Below are 20,791 nucleotides of genomic sequence, written 5' to 3'. Positions count from 1 at the left end.
CTGTGGAGTCAGAGGAGGGAGAAGTCTGTGGGGTCAGAGGAGGGAGAAGTCTGTGGAGTCTGAGGAGGGTGAAGTCTGTGGAGTCAGAGGAGGGAGACGTCTGTGGGGTCAGAGGATGGAGAAGTCTGTGGAGGCAGAGGAGGGAGAAGTCTGTGGAGTCAGAGGAGGGAGAAGTCTGTGGGGTCAGAGGAGGGAGAAGTCTGTGGAGTCTGAGGAGGGTGAAGTCTGTGGAGTCAGAGGAGGGAGACGTCTGTGGAGTCAGAGGAGGGAGATGTCTGTGGAGTCAGAGGAGGGAGAAGTCTGTGGAGTCAGAGAAGGGAGAAGTCTGTGGGGTCAGAGGAGGGCGAAGTCTGTGGGGTCAGAGGAGGGAGAAGTCTGTGGAGTCAGAAGTCTGTGGGGTCAGAGGAGGGAGAAGTCTGTGGAGGCAGAGGAGGTAGAAGTCTGTGGAGTCAGAGGAGGGAGAAGTCTGTGGGGTCAGAGAAGGGAGAAGTCTGTGGAGTCAGAGGAGGGTGAAGTCTGTGGAGTCAGAGGAGGGAGAAGTCTGTGGGGTCAGAGGACGGAGAATTCTGAGGGGTCAGAGGAGGGAGACGTCTGTAGGGTCAGAGGGGGAGAAGTCTGTGGGGTCAGAGGAGGGCGAAGTCTGTGGGGTCAGAGGAGGGAGAAGTCTGTGGAGTCAGAAGTCTGTGGGGTCAGAGGAGGGATAAGCCTGTGGGGTCAGAGGAGGGAGAAGTCTGTGGGGTCAGCGGAGGGAGAAGTCTGTGGGGTCAGAGGAAGGAGAAGTCTGTGGGGTCAGAGGAGGGAGAAGTCTGTGGGGTCAGAGGAGGGAGAAGTCCGTGGGGTCAGAGGAGGGAGAAGTCTGTGGGGTCAGAGCAGGGAGAAGTCTGTGGGGTCAGAGAAGGGAGAAGTATGTGGGGTCAGAGGAGGGAGAAGTCTGTGGAGTCAGAGGAGGGAGAAGTCTGTGGGGTCAGAGGAAGGAGAAGTCTGTGGAGTCAGAGGAGGGAGAAGTCTGTGGGGTCAGAGGAGGGAGAAGTCTGTGGAGTAAGAGGAGGGAGAAGTCTGTGGGGTCAGAGGAGGGAGAAGTCTGTGGAGTCAGAGGACGGAGAAGTCTGTGGAGTCAGAGGAGGGAGAAGTCTGTGGGGTCAGAGGAAGGAGAAGTCTGTGGAGTCAGAGGAGGGAGAAGTCTGTGGAGTCAGAGGAAGGAGAAGTCTGTGGAGTCAGAGGAGGGAGAAGTCTGTGGGGTCAGAGGAGGGAGAAGTCTGTGGAGTCAGAGGAGGAAGTCTGTGGGGTCAGAGGAGGGAGAAGTCTGTGGGGTCAGAGGGTGAGAAGTCTGTGGGGTCAGAGGAGGGAGAAGTTTGTGGGGTCAGAGGAGGGAGAAGTCTGTGGGGTCAGAGGAGGGAGAAGTCTGTGGGGACAGGGGAGGGAGAAATCTTTGGGGTCAGAGGAGGGAGAAGTCTGTGGATTCAGAGGAGGGAGAAGTCTGTGGGGTCAGAGGAGGGAGGAGTCAGTGGGGTTAGAGGAGGGAGGAGTCTGTGGGGTCATAGGAGGGAGAAGTCAGTGGAGTCAGAGGAGGGAGAAGTCTGTGGGGTCAGAGGAGGGAGAAGTCTGTGGGGTCAGAGGACGGAGAAGTCTGTGGGGTCAGAGGAGGGAGAAGTCTATGGAGTCAGAGGAGGGAGAAGTCTGTGGAGTCAGAGGAGGGAGAAGTCTGTGGGGTCAGAGGAGGGAGAAGTCTGTGGAGTCTGAGGAGGGTGAAGTCTGTGGAGTCAGAGGAGGGAGACGTCTGTGGAGTCAGAGGAGGGAGATGTCTGTGGAGTCAGAGGAGGGAGAAGTCTGTGGAGTCAGAGAAGGGAGAAGTCTGTGGGGTCAGAGGAGGGCGAAGTCTGTGGGGTCAGAGGAGGGAGAAGTCTGTGGAGTCAGAAGTCTGTGGGGTCAGAGGAGGGAGAAGTCTGTGGAGGCAGAGGAGGTAGAAGTCTGTGGAGTCAGAGGAGGGAGAAGTCTGTGGAGTCAGAGGAGGGTGAAGTCTGTGGAGTCAGAGGAGGGAGAAGTCTGTGGGGTCAGAGGACGGAGAATTCTGAGGGGTCAGAGGAGGGAGACGTCTGTAGGGTCAGAGGGGGAGAAGTCTGTGGGGTCAGAGGAGGGCGAAGTCTGTGGGGTCAGAGGAGGGAGAAGTCTGTGGAGTCAGAAGTCTGTGGGGTCAGAGGAGGGATAAGCCTGTGGGGTCAGAGGAGGGAGAAGTCTGTGGGGTCAGCGGAGGGAGGAGTCTGTGGGGTCAGAGGAAGGAGAAGTCTGTGGGGTCAAAGGGGGAGAAGTCTGTGGGGTCAGAGGAGGGAGAAGTCCGTGGGGTCAGAGGAGGGAGAAGTCTGTGGGGTCAGAGCAGGGAGAAGTCTGTGGGGTCAGAGAAGGGAGAAGTATGTGGGGTCAGAGGAGGGAGAAGTCTGTGGAGTCAGAGGACGGAGAAGTCTGTGGAGTCAGAGGAGGGAGAAGTCTGTGGGGTCAGAGGAAGGAGAAGTCTGGAGTCAGAGGAGGGAGAAGTCTGTGGGGTCAGAGGAGGGAGAAGTCTGTGGAGTCAGAGGAGGGAGAAGTCTGTGGAGTCAGAGGACGGAGAAGTCTGTGGAGTCAGAGGAGGGAGAAGTCTGTGGGGTCAGAGGAAGGAGAAGTCTGTGGAGTCAGAGGAGGGAGAAGTCTGTGGAGTCAGAGGAAGGAGAAGTCTGTGGAGTCAGAGGAGGGAGAAGTCTGTGGGGTCAGAGGAGGGAGAAGTCTGTGGAGTCAGAGGAGGAAGTCTGTGGGGTCAGAGGAGGGAGAAGTCTGTGGGGTCAGAGGGTGAGAAGTCTGTGGGGTCAGAGGAGGGAGAAGTTTGTGGGGTCAGAGGAGGGAGAAGTCTGTGGGGTCAGAGGAGGGAGAAGTCTGTGGGGACAGGGGAGGGAGAAATCTTTGGGGTCAGAGGAGGGAGAAGTCTGTGGATTCAGAGGAGGGAGAAGTCTGTGGGGTCAGAGGAGGGAGGAGTCAGTGGGGTTAGAGGAGGGAGGAGTCTGTGGGGTCAGAGGAGGGAGAAGTCAGTGGAGTCAGAGGAGGGAGAAGTCTGTGGGGTCAGAGGAGGGAGAAGTCTGTGGGGTCAGAGGAGGGAGAAGTCTGTGGGGTCAGAGGAGGGAGAAGTCTGTGGGGTCAGAGGAGGGAGAAGTCTGTGGGGTCAGAGGAGGGAGAAGTCTGTGGGGTCAGAGGAGGGAGAAGTCTGTGGGGTCAGAGGACGGAGAAGTCTGTGGGGTCAGCTGCTTTTTCCCTTCTATTGAAGATTCACGCTCACTTAGCTGAGTGTATGTGCATGGAGGGATCTGGAGTGACAGCTGTTGGCTGAATGAGCAGGAGACAGGCAGTTTGAGGGTTGTCGTCCCCTTTAGCTATTGAACCATTCTTCTGGTGTAGAGAGGAGAGAATCGATTCTCAGGACCGCGATCAGTGACCTGGTCAGTATTTGGACAGGCGTACAGCAGACCACCGCCTACCTCCCTGAATCCCTGGCTCCCGTTTTTTGATTCTTCAGCATAGCATGACATTGTTGCAGCGTGACACTCACACCATGTCGTGCTGGACGTGATCTGCTGGGCTCCTGTCTGGCGGACATGGAACACTGACTTTGAGGACAATAAAACATTGGACATGTTAATATTCAATATGCCCATTTTCCCCCCAATATCTGCCATTGGAGGAGAGTCTGAATAGCCCCAATCAGACCATTTGAATGTCCAGTCTCTGGATGACCAACATTAATTAATTTTGCATGGCCACCATAAGAATACGACCAAAGGATCTGCTAATGTCAGACACTCATCTAGAGACTGATCTGTTTGGCCTTCTTACACCTCATCAGCACCTATCGGAATCTGGTGCTCTATCAGATACCACGTCCCTTAATTAGTGACCGGATGAGTAGTAGGAGAAGAGAAGTTCCAGTTCTAAGATGTCTGTAAGAGTCTGTACCCCAGAGACTCAACACAGACCCACACATCGTAGCAGAATTTTTACCCTGTGCTGAGGAGATACAAAAAGTCAGGACAGAGCGGTCCACACATGAGTGTCTGTAGTTAGCTGCTTCTTGGTCAGGTTCTGAAGTTCCTTCTAACTTGACATAAGTATTTTGCCTGTAATCTTTACTGAAGGTTCTCCTCGAGGATTTCCATGTGCTCTGTGTAATTATGGGCAGCCAGTGCCACCTTCACGAACCACAACGCCAATACAACATCTGGAAGATCTGCCAGGTCTATGTGAAAACTGTTCCATCACCCGTCAGCCGCAATGTTATGAGACAATAGGAAACAGTTGTGGGCGATGGATCTCCTGTGGGTGGTGAATGACAGACGCATGAAATGAATTCCAACCGCTTGTTTGCGGCAGACTTGGCAACATCTGCTTCCCAGCTGGGTTGGAACGGAGTTGGACCAGCAATGAGTTGGCAGAGTATGCCAAGGTGCACAAACCCCTGCAATCCCTCACAACTCGGACAGAAAATTGATTTCTGTCATTGATGATTATGGCTTACAGCCAATGAAAACCCAAAAGTCATTATCTCAGTAAATTAGAATACTTTATAACACCAGCTTGATAGTCCTGCTGGAGAATGACATTTCCATCTCCAAAAATCTTGTCGGCAGAGGGAAGCATGAAGTGGTCTAAAGTCTCCTGGTAGACGGCTGCGCTGACTTTGGTCTTGATAAAGCACAGTGGACCTTCACCAGCAGATGACATGGCTCCCCAAACCATCACTGATTGTGGAGACCTCACACCAGACCTCCAGCAGCTTGGATTGTGGCCTCTCCACTCTTCCTCCAGACTCTGGGACCTTGGTTTACAAATGAAATGCAACATTTACGTTCATCTGAACACAACACCTTGGACCACTGACAACAGTCCAGTTCCTTTTCTCCTTGGCCCAGGTAAGACGCTTCTGGCGTTGTCTAATGGTCATGAGTGGCCGGACACAAGGAATGTGACACTTGTAGCCCATGTCCTGGAGACGTCTGTATGTGGTGAAGCAATGAGTCCAGCAGCGTCCACTCCTTGTGAATCTCCCCACATTACTGAATGGCCTTTTCTTAATCCTTTCCAGGCTGCGGTTATCCCGGTTGCTTGTGCACCTTTTTCTACCACACTTTTTCCTTCTACTCCACTCTCCATTAATATTCTTGGATCCAGCACTGTGTGAACAGCGGCTTCTTTAGCAATGATCTTTTGTGTCTTCCCCTCCTTGTGGACTGTGTCAATGACGCCTTCTGGATATCTGTCAGGTCAGCAGTCTTCCCCATGATTGTGGAGCTACTGACACAGACTAAGGACCTTTATAAACACTTAGGAGCCTTTGTAGGTGTATTTTGTTAATTATTCTAATTTACTGAGATAATGACTTTTGGGTTTTCATTGGCTGTAAGCCATAATCACCAACATTAACAGAAATAAACACGTGAAATAGATCACTGTGTGTAATGACTATAGAATATATGAGCTTCACTTTTTGTATTGAAGAACTGAAATAAATTCACTTTCTGATGATATTCTAATGTTGTGAGATGCAGGTGTATATACAGTATATACTGCACAGTCACAAGCAGAGAGGAGGAATCGCCCCTATACAAGCCGGAGGCTGTCACCCAGAATTTGCTACAATTACTTGGATCTGTAAATTATGACGTTATTGGACCCTAATATAGGGGTGGAAGACCCCCGGATGTAATACATGGCGGCCGGTGCTAATCATGCGCGGCGGAGAAGAGCCTGAAATTCTTCCCTAGAGAACTGCACAAAGCGAGCAGCTGACAGGAATAATAATAAGTGCGATGTGAGCGCCGCAGCCTTGACCACAAAGTGCTATCTGCTGCAGAGAGAGGGCGGCTGATAACAGAGAGCACAGGCGGCATATGTATACATGTGACTAATGGGCATACGTGTCATCTGTGGTGTAACATGGGACTGCAGGTGACATCTACTACATTATCTGTACTCAGAGCGATATCACTGTGTTATCTGTGGTGTTACATAGGACTGCAGGTGACATCTACTACATTATCTGTACTCAGTTATCACTGTGTTATCTGTGGTGTTACATAGGACTGCAGGTGACATCTACTACATTATCTGTACTCAGACTTATCACTGTGTTATCTGTGGTGTTACATGGGACTGCAGGTGACATCTACTACATTATCTGTGCTCAGAGAGATATCACTGTGTTATCTGTGGTGTTACATAGGACTGCAGGTGACATCTGCTACATTATCTGTACTCAGAGAGTTATCACTGTGTTATCTGTGGTGTTACATAGGACTGCAGGTGACATCTACTACATTATCTGTACTCAGCGATATCACTGTGTTATCTGTGGTGTTACATAGGACTGCAGGTGACATCTGCTACATTATCTGTACTCAGAGCGATATCACTGTATTATCTGTGGTGTTACATAGGACTGCAGCTGACATCTACTACATTATCTGTACTCAGTTATCACTGTGTTATCTGTGGTGTTACATAGGACTGCAGGTGACATCTACTACATTATCTGTACTCAGACTTATCACTGTGTTATCTGTGGTGTTACATAGGACTGCAGGTGACATCTACTACATTATCTGTACTCAGAGAGTTATCACTGTGTTATCTATGGTGTTACATAGGACTGCAGGTGACATCTACTACATTATCTGTACTCAGAGCGATATCACTGTGTTATCTGTGGTGTTACATAGGACTGCAGGTGACATCTACTACATTATCTGTACTCAGAGAGTTATCACTGTGTTATCTGTGGTGTTACATAGGACTGCAGGTGACATCTACTACATTATCTGTACTCAGAGAGTTATCACTGTGTTATCTGTGGTGTTACATAGGACTGCAGGTGACATCTACTACATTATCTGTACTCAGAGAGTTATCACTGTGTTATCTGTGGTGTGACATAGGACTGCAGGTGACATCTACTACATTATCTGTACTCAGAGAGATATCACTGTGTTATCTGTGGTGTTACATAGGACTGCAGGTGACATCTACTACATTATCTGTACTCAGAGAGATATCACTGTGTTATCTGTGGTGTTACATAGGACTGCAGGTGACATCTACTACATTATCTGTACTCAGAGAGTTATCACTGTGTTATCTGTGGTGTTACATAGGACTGCAGGTGACATCTACAACATTATCTGTACTCAGAAAGATATCACTGTGCTATCTGTGGTGTTACATAGGACTGCAGGTGACATCTACTACACTATCTGTACTCAGAGAGTTATCACTGTGTTATCTGTGGTGTTACATAGGACTGCAGGTGACATCTACTATATTATCTGCACTCAGAGTTATCCCTGTGTTATCTGTGGTGTTACATGGGACTGCAGGTGACATCTACTACATTATCTGTACTCAGAGAGTTATCACTATGCTATCTGTGGTGTTACATAGGACTGCAGGTGACATCTACTACATTATCTGTGCTCAGAGAGTTATCACTATTATCTGTGGTGTTACATAGGACTGCAGGTGACATCTACTACATTATCTGTACTCACGTAGTTATCACTGTGTTATCTGTGGTGTTACATAGGACTGCAGGTGACATCTACTACATTATCTGTACTCAGAGAGTTATCACTGTGTTATCTGTGGTGTTACATAGGACTGCAGGTGACATCTACTACATTATCTGCACTCAGAGAGTTATCACTGTGCTATCTGTGGTGTTACATAGGACTGCAGGTGACATCTACTACATTATCTGTACTCAGAGAGTTATCACTGTGCTATCTGTGGTGTTACATAGGACTGCAGGTGACATCTACTACATTATCTGTGCTCAGAGAGTTATCACTGTTATCTGTGGTGTTACATAGGACTGCAGGTGACATCTACTACATTATCTGTACTCACGTAGTTATCACTGTGTTATCTGTGGTGTTACATAGGACTGCAGGTGACATCTACTACATTATCTGCACTCAGAGAGTTATCACTGTGTTATCTGTGCTGTTACATAGGACTGCAGGTGACATCTACTACATTATCTATACTAAGAGAGTTATCACTGTGTTATATGTAGTAGATGTCATCTGCAGTCCTATGTAACACTACAGATAACACAGTGATAACTCTCTGAGTCCAGATAATGTAGCAGATGTCACCTGCAGTCCTATGTAAGCACCACAGATAACACAGTGATAACTCTCTGAGTCCAAATAATGTAGTAGATGTCACCTGCAGTCCTATGTAACACCACAGATAACACAGTGATAACCCTCTGAGTACAGGTAATGTAGCAGATGTCACCTGCAGTCCTATGTAACACCACAGATAGCACAGTGATAACCCTCTGAGTACAGATAATGTAGTAGATGTCACCTGCAGTCCTATGTAACACCACAGATAACACAGTGATAACCCTCTGAGTACAGGTAATGTAGCAGATGTCACCTGCAGTCCTATGTAACACCACAGATAGCACAGTGATAACCCTCTGAGTACAGATAATGTAGTAGATGTCACCTGCAGTCCTATGTAACACCACAGATAGCACAGTGATAACCGTCTGAGTACAGATAATGTAGCAGATGTCACCTGCAGTCCTATGTAACACAACAAATAACACAGTGATAACTCTCTGAGTACAGATAATGTAGCAGAGGTCATCTGCAGTCCTATGTAACACCACAGATAACACAGTGATAACTCTCTGAGTACAGATAATGTAGTAGATGTCACCTGCAGTCCTATGTAACACAACAAATAACACAGTGATAACTCTCTGAGTACAGATAATGTAGTAGATGTCACCTGCAGTCCTATGTAACACCACAGATAACACAGTGATAACTCTCTGAGTACAGATAATGTAGCAGATGTCACCTGCAGTCCTATGTAACACAACAAATAACACAGTGATAACTCTCTGAGAACAGATAATGTAGTAGATGTCACCTGCAGTCCTATGTAACACCACAGATAACACAGTGATAACTCTCTGAGTACAGATAATGTAGCAGAGGTCATCTGCAGTCCTATGTAACACCACAGATAACACAGTGATAACTCTCTGAGTACAGATAATGTAGTAGATGTCACCCGCAGTCCTATGTAACACAACAAATAACACAGTGATAACTCTCTGAGTACAGATAATGTAGTAGATGTCACCTGCAGTCCTATGTAACACAACAAATAACACAGTGATAACTCTCTGAGTACAGATAATGTAGTAGATGTTACCTGCAGTCCTATGTAACACCACAGATAACAGTGATAGCTCTCTGAGTACAGATAATGTAGTAGATGTCACCTGCAGTCCTATGTAACACAACAGATAACACAGTGATAACTCTCTGAGTCCAGATAATGTAGTAGATGTCACCTGCAGTCCTATGTAACACAACAGATAACACAGTGATAACCCTCTGAGTCCAGATAATGTAGTAGATGTCACCTGCAGTCCTATGTAACAGCACAGATAACACAGTGATAACTCTCTGAGTACAGGTAATGTAGCAGAGGTCACCTGCAGTCCTATGTAACTCCACAGATAACACAGTGATAACTCTCTGAGTACAGGTAATGTAGTAGATGTCACATGCAGTCCTATGTAACACCACAGATAACAGTGATAACTCTGAGTACAGATAATGTAGTAGATGTCACCTGCAGTCCTATGTAACACCACAGATAACACAGTGATAACTCTCTGAGTACAAGTAATGTAGTAGATGTCACCTGCAGTCCTATGTAACACCACAGATAACACAGTGATAACTCTCTGAGTACAGATAATGTAGTAGATGTCACCTGCAGTCCCATGTAACACCACAGATAACACAGTGATAACTCTCTGAGTACAGGTAATGTAGTAGATGTCACCTGCAGTCCCATGTAACACCACAGATAACACAGTGATAACTCTCTGAGTACAGGTAATGTAGTAGATGTCACCTGCAGTCCTATGTAACACCACAGATAACACAGTGATAACTCTCTGAGTACAGATAATGTAGCAGAGGTCACCTGCAGTCCTATGTAACACCACAGATAACACAGTGATAACTCTCTGAGTACAGATAATGTAGCAGAGGTCACCTGCAGTCCTATGTAACACCACAGATAACACAGTGATAACTCTCTGAGTACAGATAATGTAGCAGAGGTCACCTGCAGTCCTATGTAACACCACAGATAACACAGTGATAACTCTCTGAGTACAGATAATGTAGCAGAGGTCACCTGCAGTCCTATGTAAACCCACCAGGCTAGCCTCTTGAGCACTTACAGTCTATGATCTCGCCTCTGTTGTACGGTACATATAAATGTTACAAGTGATGATATAATCATACAGTGATGGAGACATTTTATCGGGAGGTGGCGACATCTTACCCCGTTCAGCCCTAGAGTGTTGCCCTCGAGGTTGCTGGTGACGCCGGACAGGATGGCGGTGGCGACCACGGCGCCCAGGCACTGCGCAATGATGTACATGACGGCCTTCAGGATGCTGATCTGGCAGCTGAGGAGGCAGCCCAGGGTGACGGCGGGGTTCAGGTGCGCCCCACTGATGTGCCCCACACTCTGCGCCATGGTGGCGATGGACAGCCCAAAAGCTAGAGACACCTTCACGATGTCTTGCGTCCGGCCGGCGGTTTCATTGCTTTTGTCTTGGATGGGAAAATTGACCCCAAGAGCGGCGCCGATACTAATAAAAACGAACAAAATCATAGCTAAGAACTCGGCGACCACCGCCCTCCAGAACGCCTTCTTCTTGAACTCGCCGGCCATTTTTTTTTACAATTTTTTTATCCAATTGGGAAAAAAAAACTTGTTAATTTTTTTTTTAAATGAAAAAAAATAAAAATTAAATTAATAAATAAAAATTGTTCTAATAGATAAAGTTTTTGTTTGCGTCCTAGAAAGTGGAAGAAGGATTGTGAGTGAAAAGTTATAGTGTTGTGTTATTTATAGGGGTTGGGTGGTCTGGGTCGGAGGAAAGGGGTGTTCCACAAAAGAAGGAAGGAACATTTACATAGAAAAAAAAAGCTGCCACCACCGGCTGCCAAGTTCTCCCAGCACTTTCCATCAATTCTTCTTTCCCTCCTGTCTTCCTCTCAGTTAAAAAAAAAAAAAAAACTATAAAAAAAAAATGCATTCAGTGCACTGAGCCCTCACTGTGCAGCACATTCCGGCCAGCTGCCGGCTCAGGGGGCTCCGGTGCGGTCGACACATCATCTTTTTATTTTTTTCCTTATTTATTTATTTGTTTCCTCTTTGTCCATTCATTTTAGGAAACTTTTTTTTTTTTACTAAAACGTTTTGTAACTTTTTTTTGTGCTCCGAGAAGATAACAGTTTGTCATTCTTACTTTGTTGTTGTGCCTCTTTTCAAAAAATATTTTTTAGTTTGTATATTTTTTTTTAAGTTCCTTACACACACAAACTTTTTTTTAATTTAACACATTTGTTCCTTATTACACACACAAATATATAGATTTTTCATTATTATTATTATATTTTTTCATATATAATTATTTTCATATATAAATATATTGTTTTTTGCATATTTTTATATTTGTTTCATATATATTTTATTTCACATATATATTTTTCATGTATATATTTTTATGTATAAATCTAGATTTTTTTTGTTCATGTATGCATATATTTTATATATATATATATATATGTGTGTGTGTATATATATATATATATATATATATATATATATATATATATATATATATATGTACATATATATATTTATATATACAGTACAGACCAAAAATTTGGATACACCTTCTCATTTAAAGATTTTTCTGTATTTTCATGACTATGAAAATTGTACATTAACACTGAAGGCATCAAAACTATGAATTAACACCTGTGGAATTATATACTTAACAAAAAAGTGTGAAACAACTGAAATTATGTCTTATATTCTAGGTTCTTCAAAGTAGCCACCTTTTGCTTTGATGACTGCTTTGCACACTCTTGGCATTCTCTTGATTAGCTTCAAGAGGTAGTCACCGGGAATGGTCTTCCAACAATCTTGAAGGAGTTCCCAGAGATGCTTAGCACTTGTTGGCCCTTTTGCCTTCACTCTGCGGTCCAGCTCACCCCAAACCATCTGGATTGGGTTCAGGTCTGGTGACTGTGGAGGCCAGGTCATCTGGCGTAGCACCCCATCACTCTCCTTCTTGGTCTAATAGCCCTTACACAGCCTGGAGGAGTGTTTAGGGTCATTGTCCTGTTGAAAAATAAATGATGGTCCAACTAAACGCAAACCGGATGGAATAGCATGCCGCTGCAAGATGCTGTGGTAGCCATGCTGGTTCAGTATGCCTTCAATTTTGAATAAATCCCCAACAGTGTCACCAGCAAAGTCTTTTTGCGCCCTCTGCGTGGTCTTTTTGTAGTTTTTTGTGCTGACCGCAAAGCTACCTTTCCTATCCTCTGTCTGTTCAGTAAGTCGGGCCTCACTTTGCTAAATCTATTTCATCTCTGTGTTTGTAATTTTCATCTTTACTCACAGTCATTATATGTGGGGGGCTGCCTTTTCCTTTGGGGAATTTCTCTGAGGCAAGGTAGGCTTTATTTTTCTATCTTCAGGGCTAGCTAGTTTCTTAGGCTGTGTCGAGTTGCATAGGGAGCGTTAGGAGCAATCCACGGCTATTTCTAGTGTGTGTGATAGGATTAGGGATTGCGGTCAGCAGAGTTCCCACGTCTCAGAGCTCGTCCTATATTATTAGTAACTATCAGGTCATTCCGTGTGCTCTTAACCACCAGGTCCATTATTGTCCTTACCACCAGGTCATAACAGCGGTCCTCATGTGAGTCAGTTTCTTTGTAGCGCTTGATGGTTTTTGCAACTGCACTCGGGGACACTTTCAAAGTTTTCCCAATTTTTCGGACTGACTGACTTTAATTTCTTAAAGTAATGATGGCCACTTGTTTTCTCTTTACTTAGCTGCTTTTTTCTTGCCATAATACAAATTATAACAGTCTATTCAGTAGGACTATCATCTGTGTATCCACCAGACTTCTGCACAACACAACTGATGGTCCCAACCCCATTTATAAGGCAAGAAATCCCACTTATTAAACCTGACAGGGCACACCTGTGAAGTGAAAACCATTCCCGGTGACTACCTCTTGAAGCTCATCAAGAGAATGCCAAGAGTGTGCAAAGCAGTCATCAAAGCAAAAGGTGGCTACTTTGAAGAACCTAGATTATAAGACATAATTTCAGTTGTTTCAAACTTTTTTGTTAAGTATATAATTCCACATGTGTTAATTCATAGTTTTGATGCCTTCAGTGTTAATGTACAATTTTCATAGTCATGAAAATACAGAAAAATCTTTAAATGAGAAGGTGGGTCCAAACTTTTGGCCTGTACTGTACCTCCGGACCCATAACTATTAATTCTCTTCTAACCCTGAAGTCATGGTCATCTTCGAAAACGAAGGACGAACATCATATATATATAGATGAGTTGCCCGCCTGGGCCGTGGGATACTCGGTCCCGGGTCTGGTGTTCACAGGGGGATGTCACAGTGGCTGCGACCCGGTCCGTGGCCCTGGGCGCCCATGTAAAAGGGAAAGGTCTTTAAAGGGATAAAGTCTATTGTTCGTGACGCCACCTGTGGTATTCGGTCAGGATGACCGACGCTGCTTTAAGGGGTCCGCTGGGGTGATGTTATGGCAGCTAAGATGAAGTATATCCCCACAGGTGAAGTATATCCCCAGGGCAGTTTCTTTACCTTGTTTACTGTTGGTTTAAGCAGCCACAGTCCAGAGCACCAGATCACAGGGCAGGTAGGGTCCGGCCGGTTTGGAGGCAAGTCCAGAGCCCCTTGTGCAGGTGGAAATCAATAGTCTTCCCTTGCACTGTAGTGCTGTAGTCCCTTACTGCTAAGCCTCTCACAAGGCCCTCACAGATGTGGTGTCTCTCTCTCTCTCTCTGTCCCCTGTATAGGATAGGACAAAACCCGTATGACTGGTGACTTGAGCCTGTTTATAGGGTCTCTTAGATAACCCGGCTCTGTGGGGTGCCACCGTGCCTCCTGGGTGTAAGTGCGGACAGGTAACGTGCAATTAGCTGTCCTGCCGGTCTCTGAAGTAAGGAGTAGAGGTCCTTACTACCTCGGTGTTCCGGCTATTGGCTATCTGCGCCCCAAAGGGAGGCAGCCTGCTCCTGGCTGGTCTCCCACTGGTATCCTCTCCCATGCTTTGCTTTCCTGCATGCTCACTGCAATGTATTCGGCTTTCTATGTGTCTCCTTCCTGGGAGCTGCAGCTCTTAGGACATACACATGCGGCGCCCCAGGGTCCTGGTCGTCGCAGTGGTATTGCTTTCCTCTCGGGGAGAGTGATGCTACGTTTGGAGGCAAAGAAGGATAACTGCATCTAGGTATCACAAACATGCAACACATTTCACACTCCACGCCACCAGGGGGAGCCCCTGACCCTATTTATTAGGTCACTCCCCACATATATATATAACTGGTAGTCTGTAGGGACAGTTAGAAAGTTCCAGACCAGAGTCTGAGGAGGATGGAAGGTTATAGGAGCTGTGCATGCCCTCAGAGCTGCAGCACCCAGAACGAGACATTGAAAGGCAGAACTGTATTGCAGCGAGCATGAAGGAAGTCGCAGCAAAGGAGAGGATACCAGAAGGGGACCAGATCCGCTCAAGCTGTCTCCTTCTGAGGAGCAACATCCCGTTTGCTGGAACACCGAGGGAGTAAGGACCTCTATGCCTTATTTCAGAGACCGGTAGGACAGCTAATTGCAAGTTACATCTCCGCATTTACACCCAGGAGGCACGGTGACAACTACAGAGCTGGGTTATCTAAGAGACCCTATAAACAGGCTCAAGTCACCAGTCATACGGGTTTGTCCTATCCTATACGGGGGACAGAGAGAGCGAAACATCGCATTTGTGAGACCCTTCTGTGAAGCCATAGGCAGTAAGGGACTACACCACCGCAGCGCAAAGGAAGGCTACTGATTTCCACCTGGGCAAGGGGACTCTGGATTTGCCTCCAAACCGGCCGGACTCTGCCTGCCCTGTGATCTGGTGCTCTGGACTGTGGATGCTGAAGTCTTCAGTAAAGGTAAGGAGACTGCAACCTTGTGTCCTCGTTATTCCCTGCACCTAACATCATCCACCATCTACACACTGGGAAGCCCTGGGGACACACTTCACCTGTGGGAAGGTATACCATCTAGCTGCCATAACATCACCCCAGCGGACCCCTTAAAGCAGCGTCGGTCACCCTGACCGAATACCACAGGTGGCATCATGAACATTCCCCTTAAAGACCTTTCCCTTTTACACGGACGTCCCAGGGCCATGGGCCGGGTCGGCCACCGTGACATCCCCCTGTGAACCGCAGGACCCGGTACCTAGTACCCCACTGCCCTACGGGGGCGATCCACACAGCTCCGTGATCTTTCTCCTCTGTCCTCTTACAGGAACCCACTCCTGCCAGGAACAGCTTACCTGAAGGACTGATTAACTTTCCCTCCAAAAACCACAATATATCTGGATCACCCCCCCTTGTAGGGCTATTGGGTACTCGGAACCGTGTCCTTCGGTTCTCAGTGGGATGTCATGGTGGCTGACCCGGTCCGTGGCCCTAGGGGAATGTCCGTTGTAAATGGGGAAAGGTCTTTAAAGGGATAATGTTCATGATGCCACCTGTGGTATTCGGTCAGGGTGACCGACGCTGCTTAGGGGTCCGCTGGGGTGATGTTACGGCAGCTAGATGGTATACCTTCCCACAGGTGAAGTATGTCCCCAGGGCTTCCCAGTGTGTAGATGGTGGATGATGTTAGGTGCAGTGAATAACAAGGGCACAAGATTGCAGTCTCTTTACCTTTACTGAAGGCTTCAGTGTCCACAGTCCAGAGCACCAGACCACGGGGTAGGCAGAGTCCGGTCGGTCTGAAAGCAAATCCAGAGTCCCCTTATCCAGGTGGAATTCAATAGCCTTCCTCTAGTGCCTGAGTGTTGTAGTTCCACCCTGCTGAGCTCCTCGGTGAGGTCCTCACAACTATCGTAGGTGTTAAGTCTCTTTCTCTCTGTCCCCCTGACGGATAGGACAAACCCGTATGACTGATTGCCTGAGGCTTTTTATAGGGACCCTAGACACGCCCCGGCCCCCACAAGTTGCCACCGTGCCTCCTGGGTATATGGTCGGGCAGTCCACGTGGAATCAACTGTCCTGCCAGTCTCTGAAGTAAAGCATAGAGATCCTTACTCCGTCCGTGTTCTGGCTACCGGTTACTGCGCTTCTAGCTGGTCTCCCCCTGATGTTCCTCTCCTTTTGCTATGACTTAGTTTTTCACTCACTGCAACACAATTCCTTTCAATGTCTCTTTCTTTGGATGCTGCCGCACATGGGGCAGGCGCAGCTCTGTGAACCCTCGTTCTCCCATAGACCTCCGTCTGCTCTCCTCTCCTCGTTCTCACTTTCTGTCCAGACTACCAGTTTTACCTAATTGTGAGGAGTGCCCTAATAGATAGAAGCATGGCTCCCCCTGGAGGCCTGGAGTGTGAAGTGTGCTTTGTGGTTGTGATATCTGGACAGAAGATCTCCTTCATTGCCTTCAGACGTAACATCACTCCCCCAGGTGGAAGAATAACATTGCTGCAACAACCAGGACTCTGGGGCGCTGCATATATATGTAGGGGAGTCAGCTAGTAAATAGGATCAGAAGCTCCCCTCTTGTGGTCTGGAGTGTGAATATGTTGCATGCTTGTGGTACCTGGCGACAGTTATCCTTTCTTGCCTCCAAACGTAGCATCACTCTCCCCATGAGGAAAGCGACACCACTGTGATGACCAGGACCCTGGGGCGCCATATATATATATTATATATATATATATATATATACTGTATATACTTATGCTCCATTTGTGCAAACATTCCCAGCTTCTTGCTATTTTATGTCGGACTTGACACTTTTTTAAAAAGAAAAGTAGGTGTGGTAGGCAACACAGATAAGGTTTGAGTCGGATTTGTGAATTGTGACTTTTTGAAAAGTTGCATAAGGCCAGTTTCACACCTCAGTTGCTCCGGTACATGTGGTGACAGTTTTCTCACGTACCGGAGACACTGACACACGGAGACCCATTCAAATGAATGGGTCTATGCAAATGTCAGCGGGTTTTCATGGACCGTGTGTCCATGTGCAAAACACGGAGACATGTCCGTTTTTTACCGGCAGCATGTACCGCAATGCATCACGTGCACATGTAGAACCTTGCACACTGGCCTCCGTGCACACGGATGACCGCGGGAGAAACAGCGCTACTGTAAGCGCTGTTCCCCAGCGTGTGGTGCTGAAGTCGGCTGTCATCCCTTCTTCCCTGCTCGGCCGAAAGCAGTGCGAGCAGGGGAGAAGGGATGACAGAAAAACTGACCTGGGGTCCCCCCTATATTTTCCAACCAACCCGGCAAAACTCACAGGTGCGGGCTGCTATTCTCAGGCTCATGAGTGAGAGCCCACCAGCTACAACAAGGCGACCTGGGATCCTCGCCTTCTCTAACAGACGCAAGTTACAGTCCGACCACAGAAAGAAACTTCACATTGTGCCTGAATTCTGTACAGCAGTGATTAGAGATGAGAGAATTTGTTCGGCTCCCTCCTTATTTGGGAAACTACAGCACTTACCGAATAAGCTGCAGCGGGAACCCGGAGACCCAGAGCGCCCCCGATAATCAGCTGTCCGGCTCTGCAACTGCATGTGCGATTGTCACAATACATGTATGGAGAGCCTGTGTGCTGTGCATCTGCATGTACTGCGATACTACTGCGACACAGGCAGCGCCGAATAAGAGGGAGCCGAACAAATTCCCCCATCTCTAGTAGTGATAGCTTACACTGGAGCTCAGGGAGGTGACGGCAGTCATTGATTGGTAATTACAACTGATGTCACCTGCAGTCCTATGTAACACAGGCTGGGTACTGAGCTGAGTACAGGCTGAGTACTATTCTCAGGCTGGTAAGGGACCATGGATATGGGCCCCCCCCAGCCTAAAAACAGCAGCCCGCAGCTGCCCAGAAAAGGCACATCTATTAGATGCGCCAATTCTGGAGCTTTGCCCGATTCTTCCCACTGCCCTGTGGCATTGGCATATGGGGTAATAAGGGGTTAATGTCACCTTCCTATTGGAAGGTGACATTAAGCCGGCTTAGTAATGGAGAGGTGACAATAAGATGCCCAGCGCCGTCCATGTGGTCCTGATGCAGCTGCCGCACGTGTGCCACACGGATGTACTACGTGAGCACACGGAAACATGGACACGGATATTTCCAGTACCGATTTTTCCAGTACCAGAAATTTCTGGACTTGTGAAACCGGCCTAAAAAGTAGATGCTTGGAGTAAAAGCTGAAATATCTCCTCTAGAGAAAAGTGCTGTATCTAACGAGGTAATAAATGTATCACATTGGGGAAAACTTTAATAAAAAATTGCGCAAATTATGGTAACAAATCACAAGAAAAGTTGATTTCAGGAGTTCCCCTTCTGATAAATTCTGCATCAATGTGTTATTTTTATGCATATTCACATCTGTGCATTATGACTAATTCATGGGAAATGTCGTAAATGTGTCCTCATCTTTCTTGAGATTCTCCCACTCGTACACTTTCAGGAGCCGCACATGTCGGCCCACCTCTCCCTTCCTTGAGATTGAGGTGGCCCAGCAGTGAGATCTGCTTTTATGCCATAAATGTCACAGATGGGACAACCCCTTTAAGCACTTTACATTATTCAGTGAAACCCCTTTAAGGGGACGGTCTTCTGACCAGCATGCAAAGTATTAGGTGGAACTATTGTTCCAAAAAAGAGGACTTATCTTTGTCGGAATTTTTCATACTTTTGTTACCTTTTTTTTTTTTTTTTAAAGTGGTCAGAGTGACATAAAGTAGCAAAAAAAGATGGACAAGATGAATACTATTTTGCTCTACGAAAGAATCCAAGCTACAAGGAATGACACATGGGACATTTTCTATCAGACTTGGCAACCCTGGATGGAACTGGACGCTAATGTAAATCTGGGACAGACCCTAATATTGTCCTTGTGATGGCTATATAAACTGTCTGCGATCACTCTTGTATCTAGTATGAGATATTCTATTGCCCCCCCCCCCCCATGTACTCTCCCTCTCTGTCTATGTCTGGTTGCTTATGAAAGTTATCTCGCGTAATCTAGTCGTTGATCGGCTTTTGTTTATTTCCCATGACTTAAAGTGTATATTACCCTCCTGTACGGGAAATTTGTTTTTTAATGTGTTTACTCCTTGTCCGGAAAATAAAACTTATTGAAACAAAAAAAAGTAGCAAAAAAAGCGCAAATGTTTGTAAAAAAAACTCTGCGTGTAAACATCTGTGCCTTTTATGCCAAGAAATGGCACAAACTGATAAATTCTGTGTATTTTGGATTTTTAGTGCTTGTTTTTCATTATATATGTAGAGCACTGCTATATTTTACCTATTTTATGTTCTACACATAAAATTGTGCTCCTTGCAAGTCTTTTATATTATATGCCCCATACACATTTAATGGATATTTTTGGGAGTATAAAAATATTTGATTTTTCATGTATTTTCTAATTTGTTATTTGATTAATTACGGTAATTATTTTGAATATTTAATTACTAGTTACATATAAATAAATTTTAATTTTCAGTTTCCTATGATTGAAATGGACCTGAATGATACAAATTTCTCCCGCGAGGGAAAGTCATTGTTGGATCAGTTCTCACACTCCTCAGAAATGGGCGTGGATGTGACCCCACATGATAAATGCAGAAACAATGGAAATGCTGGGAATGTAGAACTGGTTTTCGCTATCTGATGGCACGATATATTTCCTGACACATTGTGTGACAATACTGTAAATCATTTTCAATGGTTGGCTGGTATTTTTAATTTCTGACCAGGAGATGGTGACACCTCAAGAGAATCGAGCGATGATGGAGATCCTGTTCCTCAAAGGAAAGACGAGGCAAAAACATCCTTGCTAATCAACTGTGCGAACCAGAACATTCCTACAATCAAGATAATTAGTTTTTTCTTCCTAAAACATAGGCCAGACATTTACATACTGAAAGGTAAAATTTGCAAAATGTCTTTGTAGCTACGTGCAGGACGCCTGCTTAGATCTGAACTGTGGCTCTTCGGTTTCTCGAACCTTTTGGGTTCTTTACAATTGTTTTCTTGGCATTTGCATGAACCATGAATTGGAGACACACTGGACAACTTTGTCCTAAAAGATTTAAGTCTATCTTTGGAAGAAATTAATATTTTTAGATAACAACCCTTAAAGGTTTCAGACATGAAGCTGTCTCGAATTGGTGGAGGAAGATATTTAAGGGACATTGCATCTCAAACACATCTGCAGTTGCTTATAAGATATTAGCTGATCTGCTCACCTGCTCCATTCACCTGTTCTGTTCCATTAATACTGCAACATGGGAAGATGGAGAAATGTTGGACCATTTGTGGATCTTGTACCTGGGAGGGAGCATGGAGAAATGTTGTACCATTCAGAATCTCATATCTGTGAGGGAGCATGGAGAAATGTTGGGCCATTGAGAATCTCATATCTGTGAGGGAGGATGGAGAAATGTTGGACCATTCAGAATCTCATATCTGTGAGGGAGGATGGAGAAATGTTGGACCACTGAGAATCTTGTACCTTGGAGGGAGGATGGAGAAATGTTGGACCATTGAGAATCTTGTACCTTGGAGGGAGCATGGAGACATG

At 46.2% G+C, this 20,791-nt stretch overlaps 1 protein-coding gene across 1 annotated transcript in view; it reads right to left on the bottom strand.

The window, feature by feature from the left end:
• The window catches only part of AQP1 (aquaporin 1 (Colton blood group)), a 38,984-nt gene extending 28,036 nt beyond the window's left edge, over positions 1–10,948 (bottom strand). Inside the window, exon 1 of the mRNA XM_069729248.1 lies at positions 10,399–10,948. Coding sequence (XP_069585349.1) covers positions 10,399–10,794 — 396 coding nt within the window. The 5' untranslated portion in view covers positions 10,795–10,948. The remainder of the gene's footprint in view (positions 1–10,398) is intronic.
• Between the last annotated feature and the right edge of the window lie 9,843 nt (positions 10,949–20,791).

The sequence above is a fragment of the Ranitomeya imitator genome, chromosome 6 (assembly GCF_032444005.1).
Source record: "Ranitomeya imitator isolate aRanImi1 chromosome 6, aRanImi1.pri, whole genome shotgun sequence".
NCBI classification, from domain to species: Eukaryota; Metazoa; Chordata; class Amphibia; order Anura; family Dendrobatidae; genus Ranitomeya; species Ranitomeya imitator.
The sequence above is the reverse complement of the archived record's forward strand: the minus strand, read 5'-3'. Positions and strand labels throughout refer to the sequence as shown.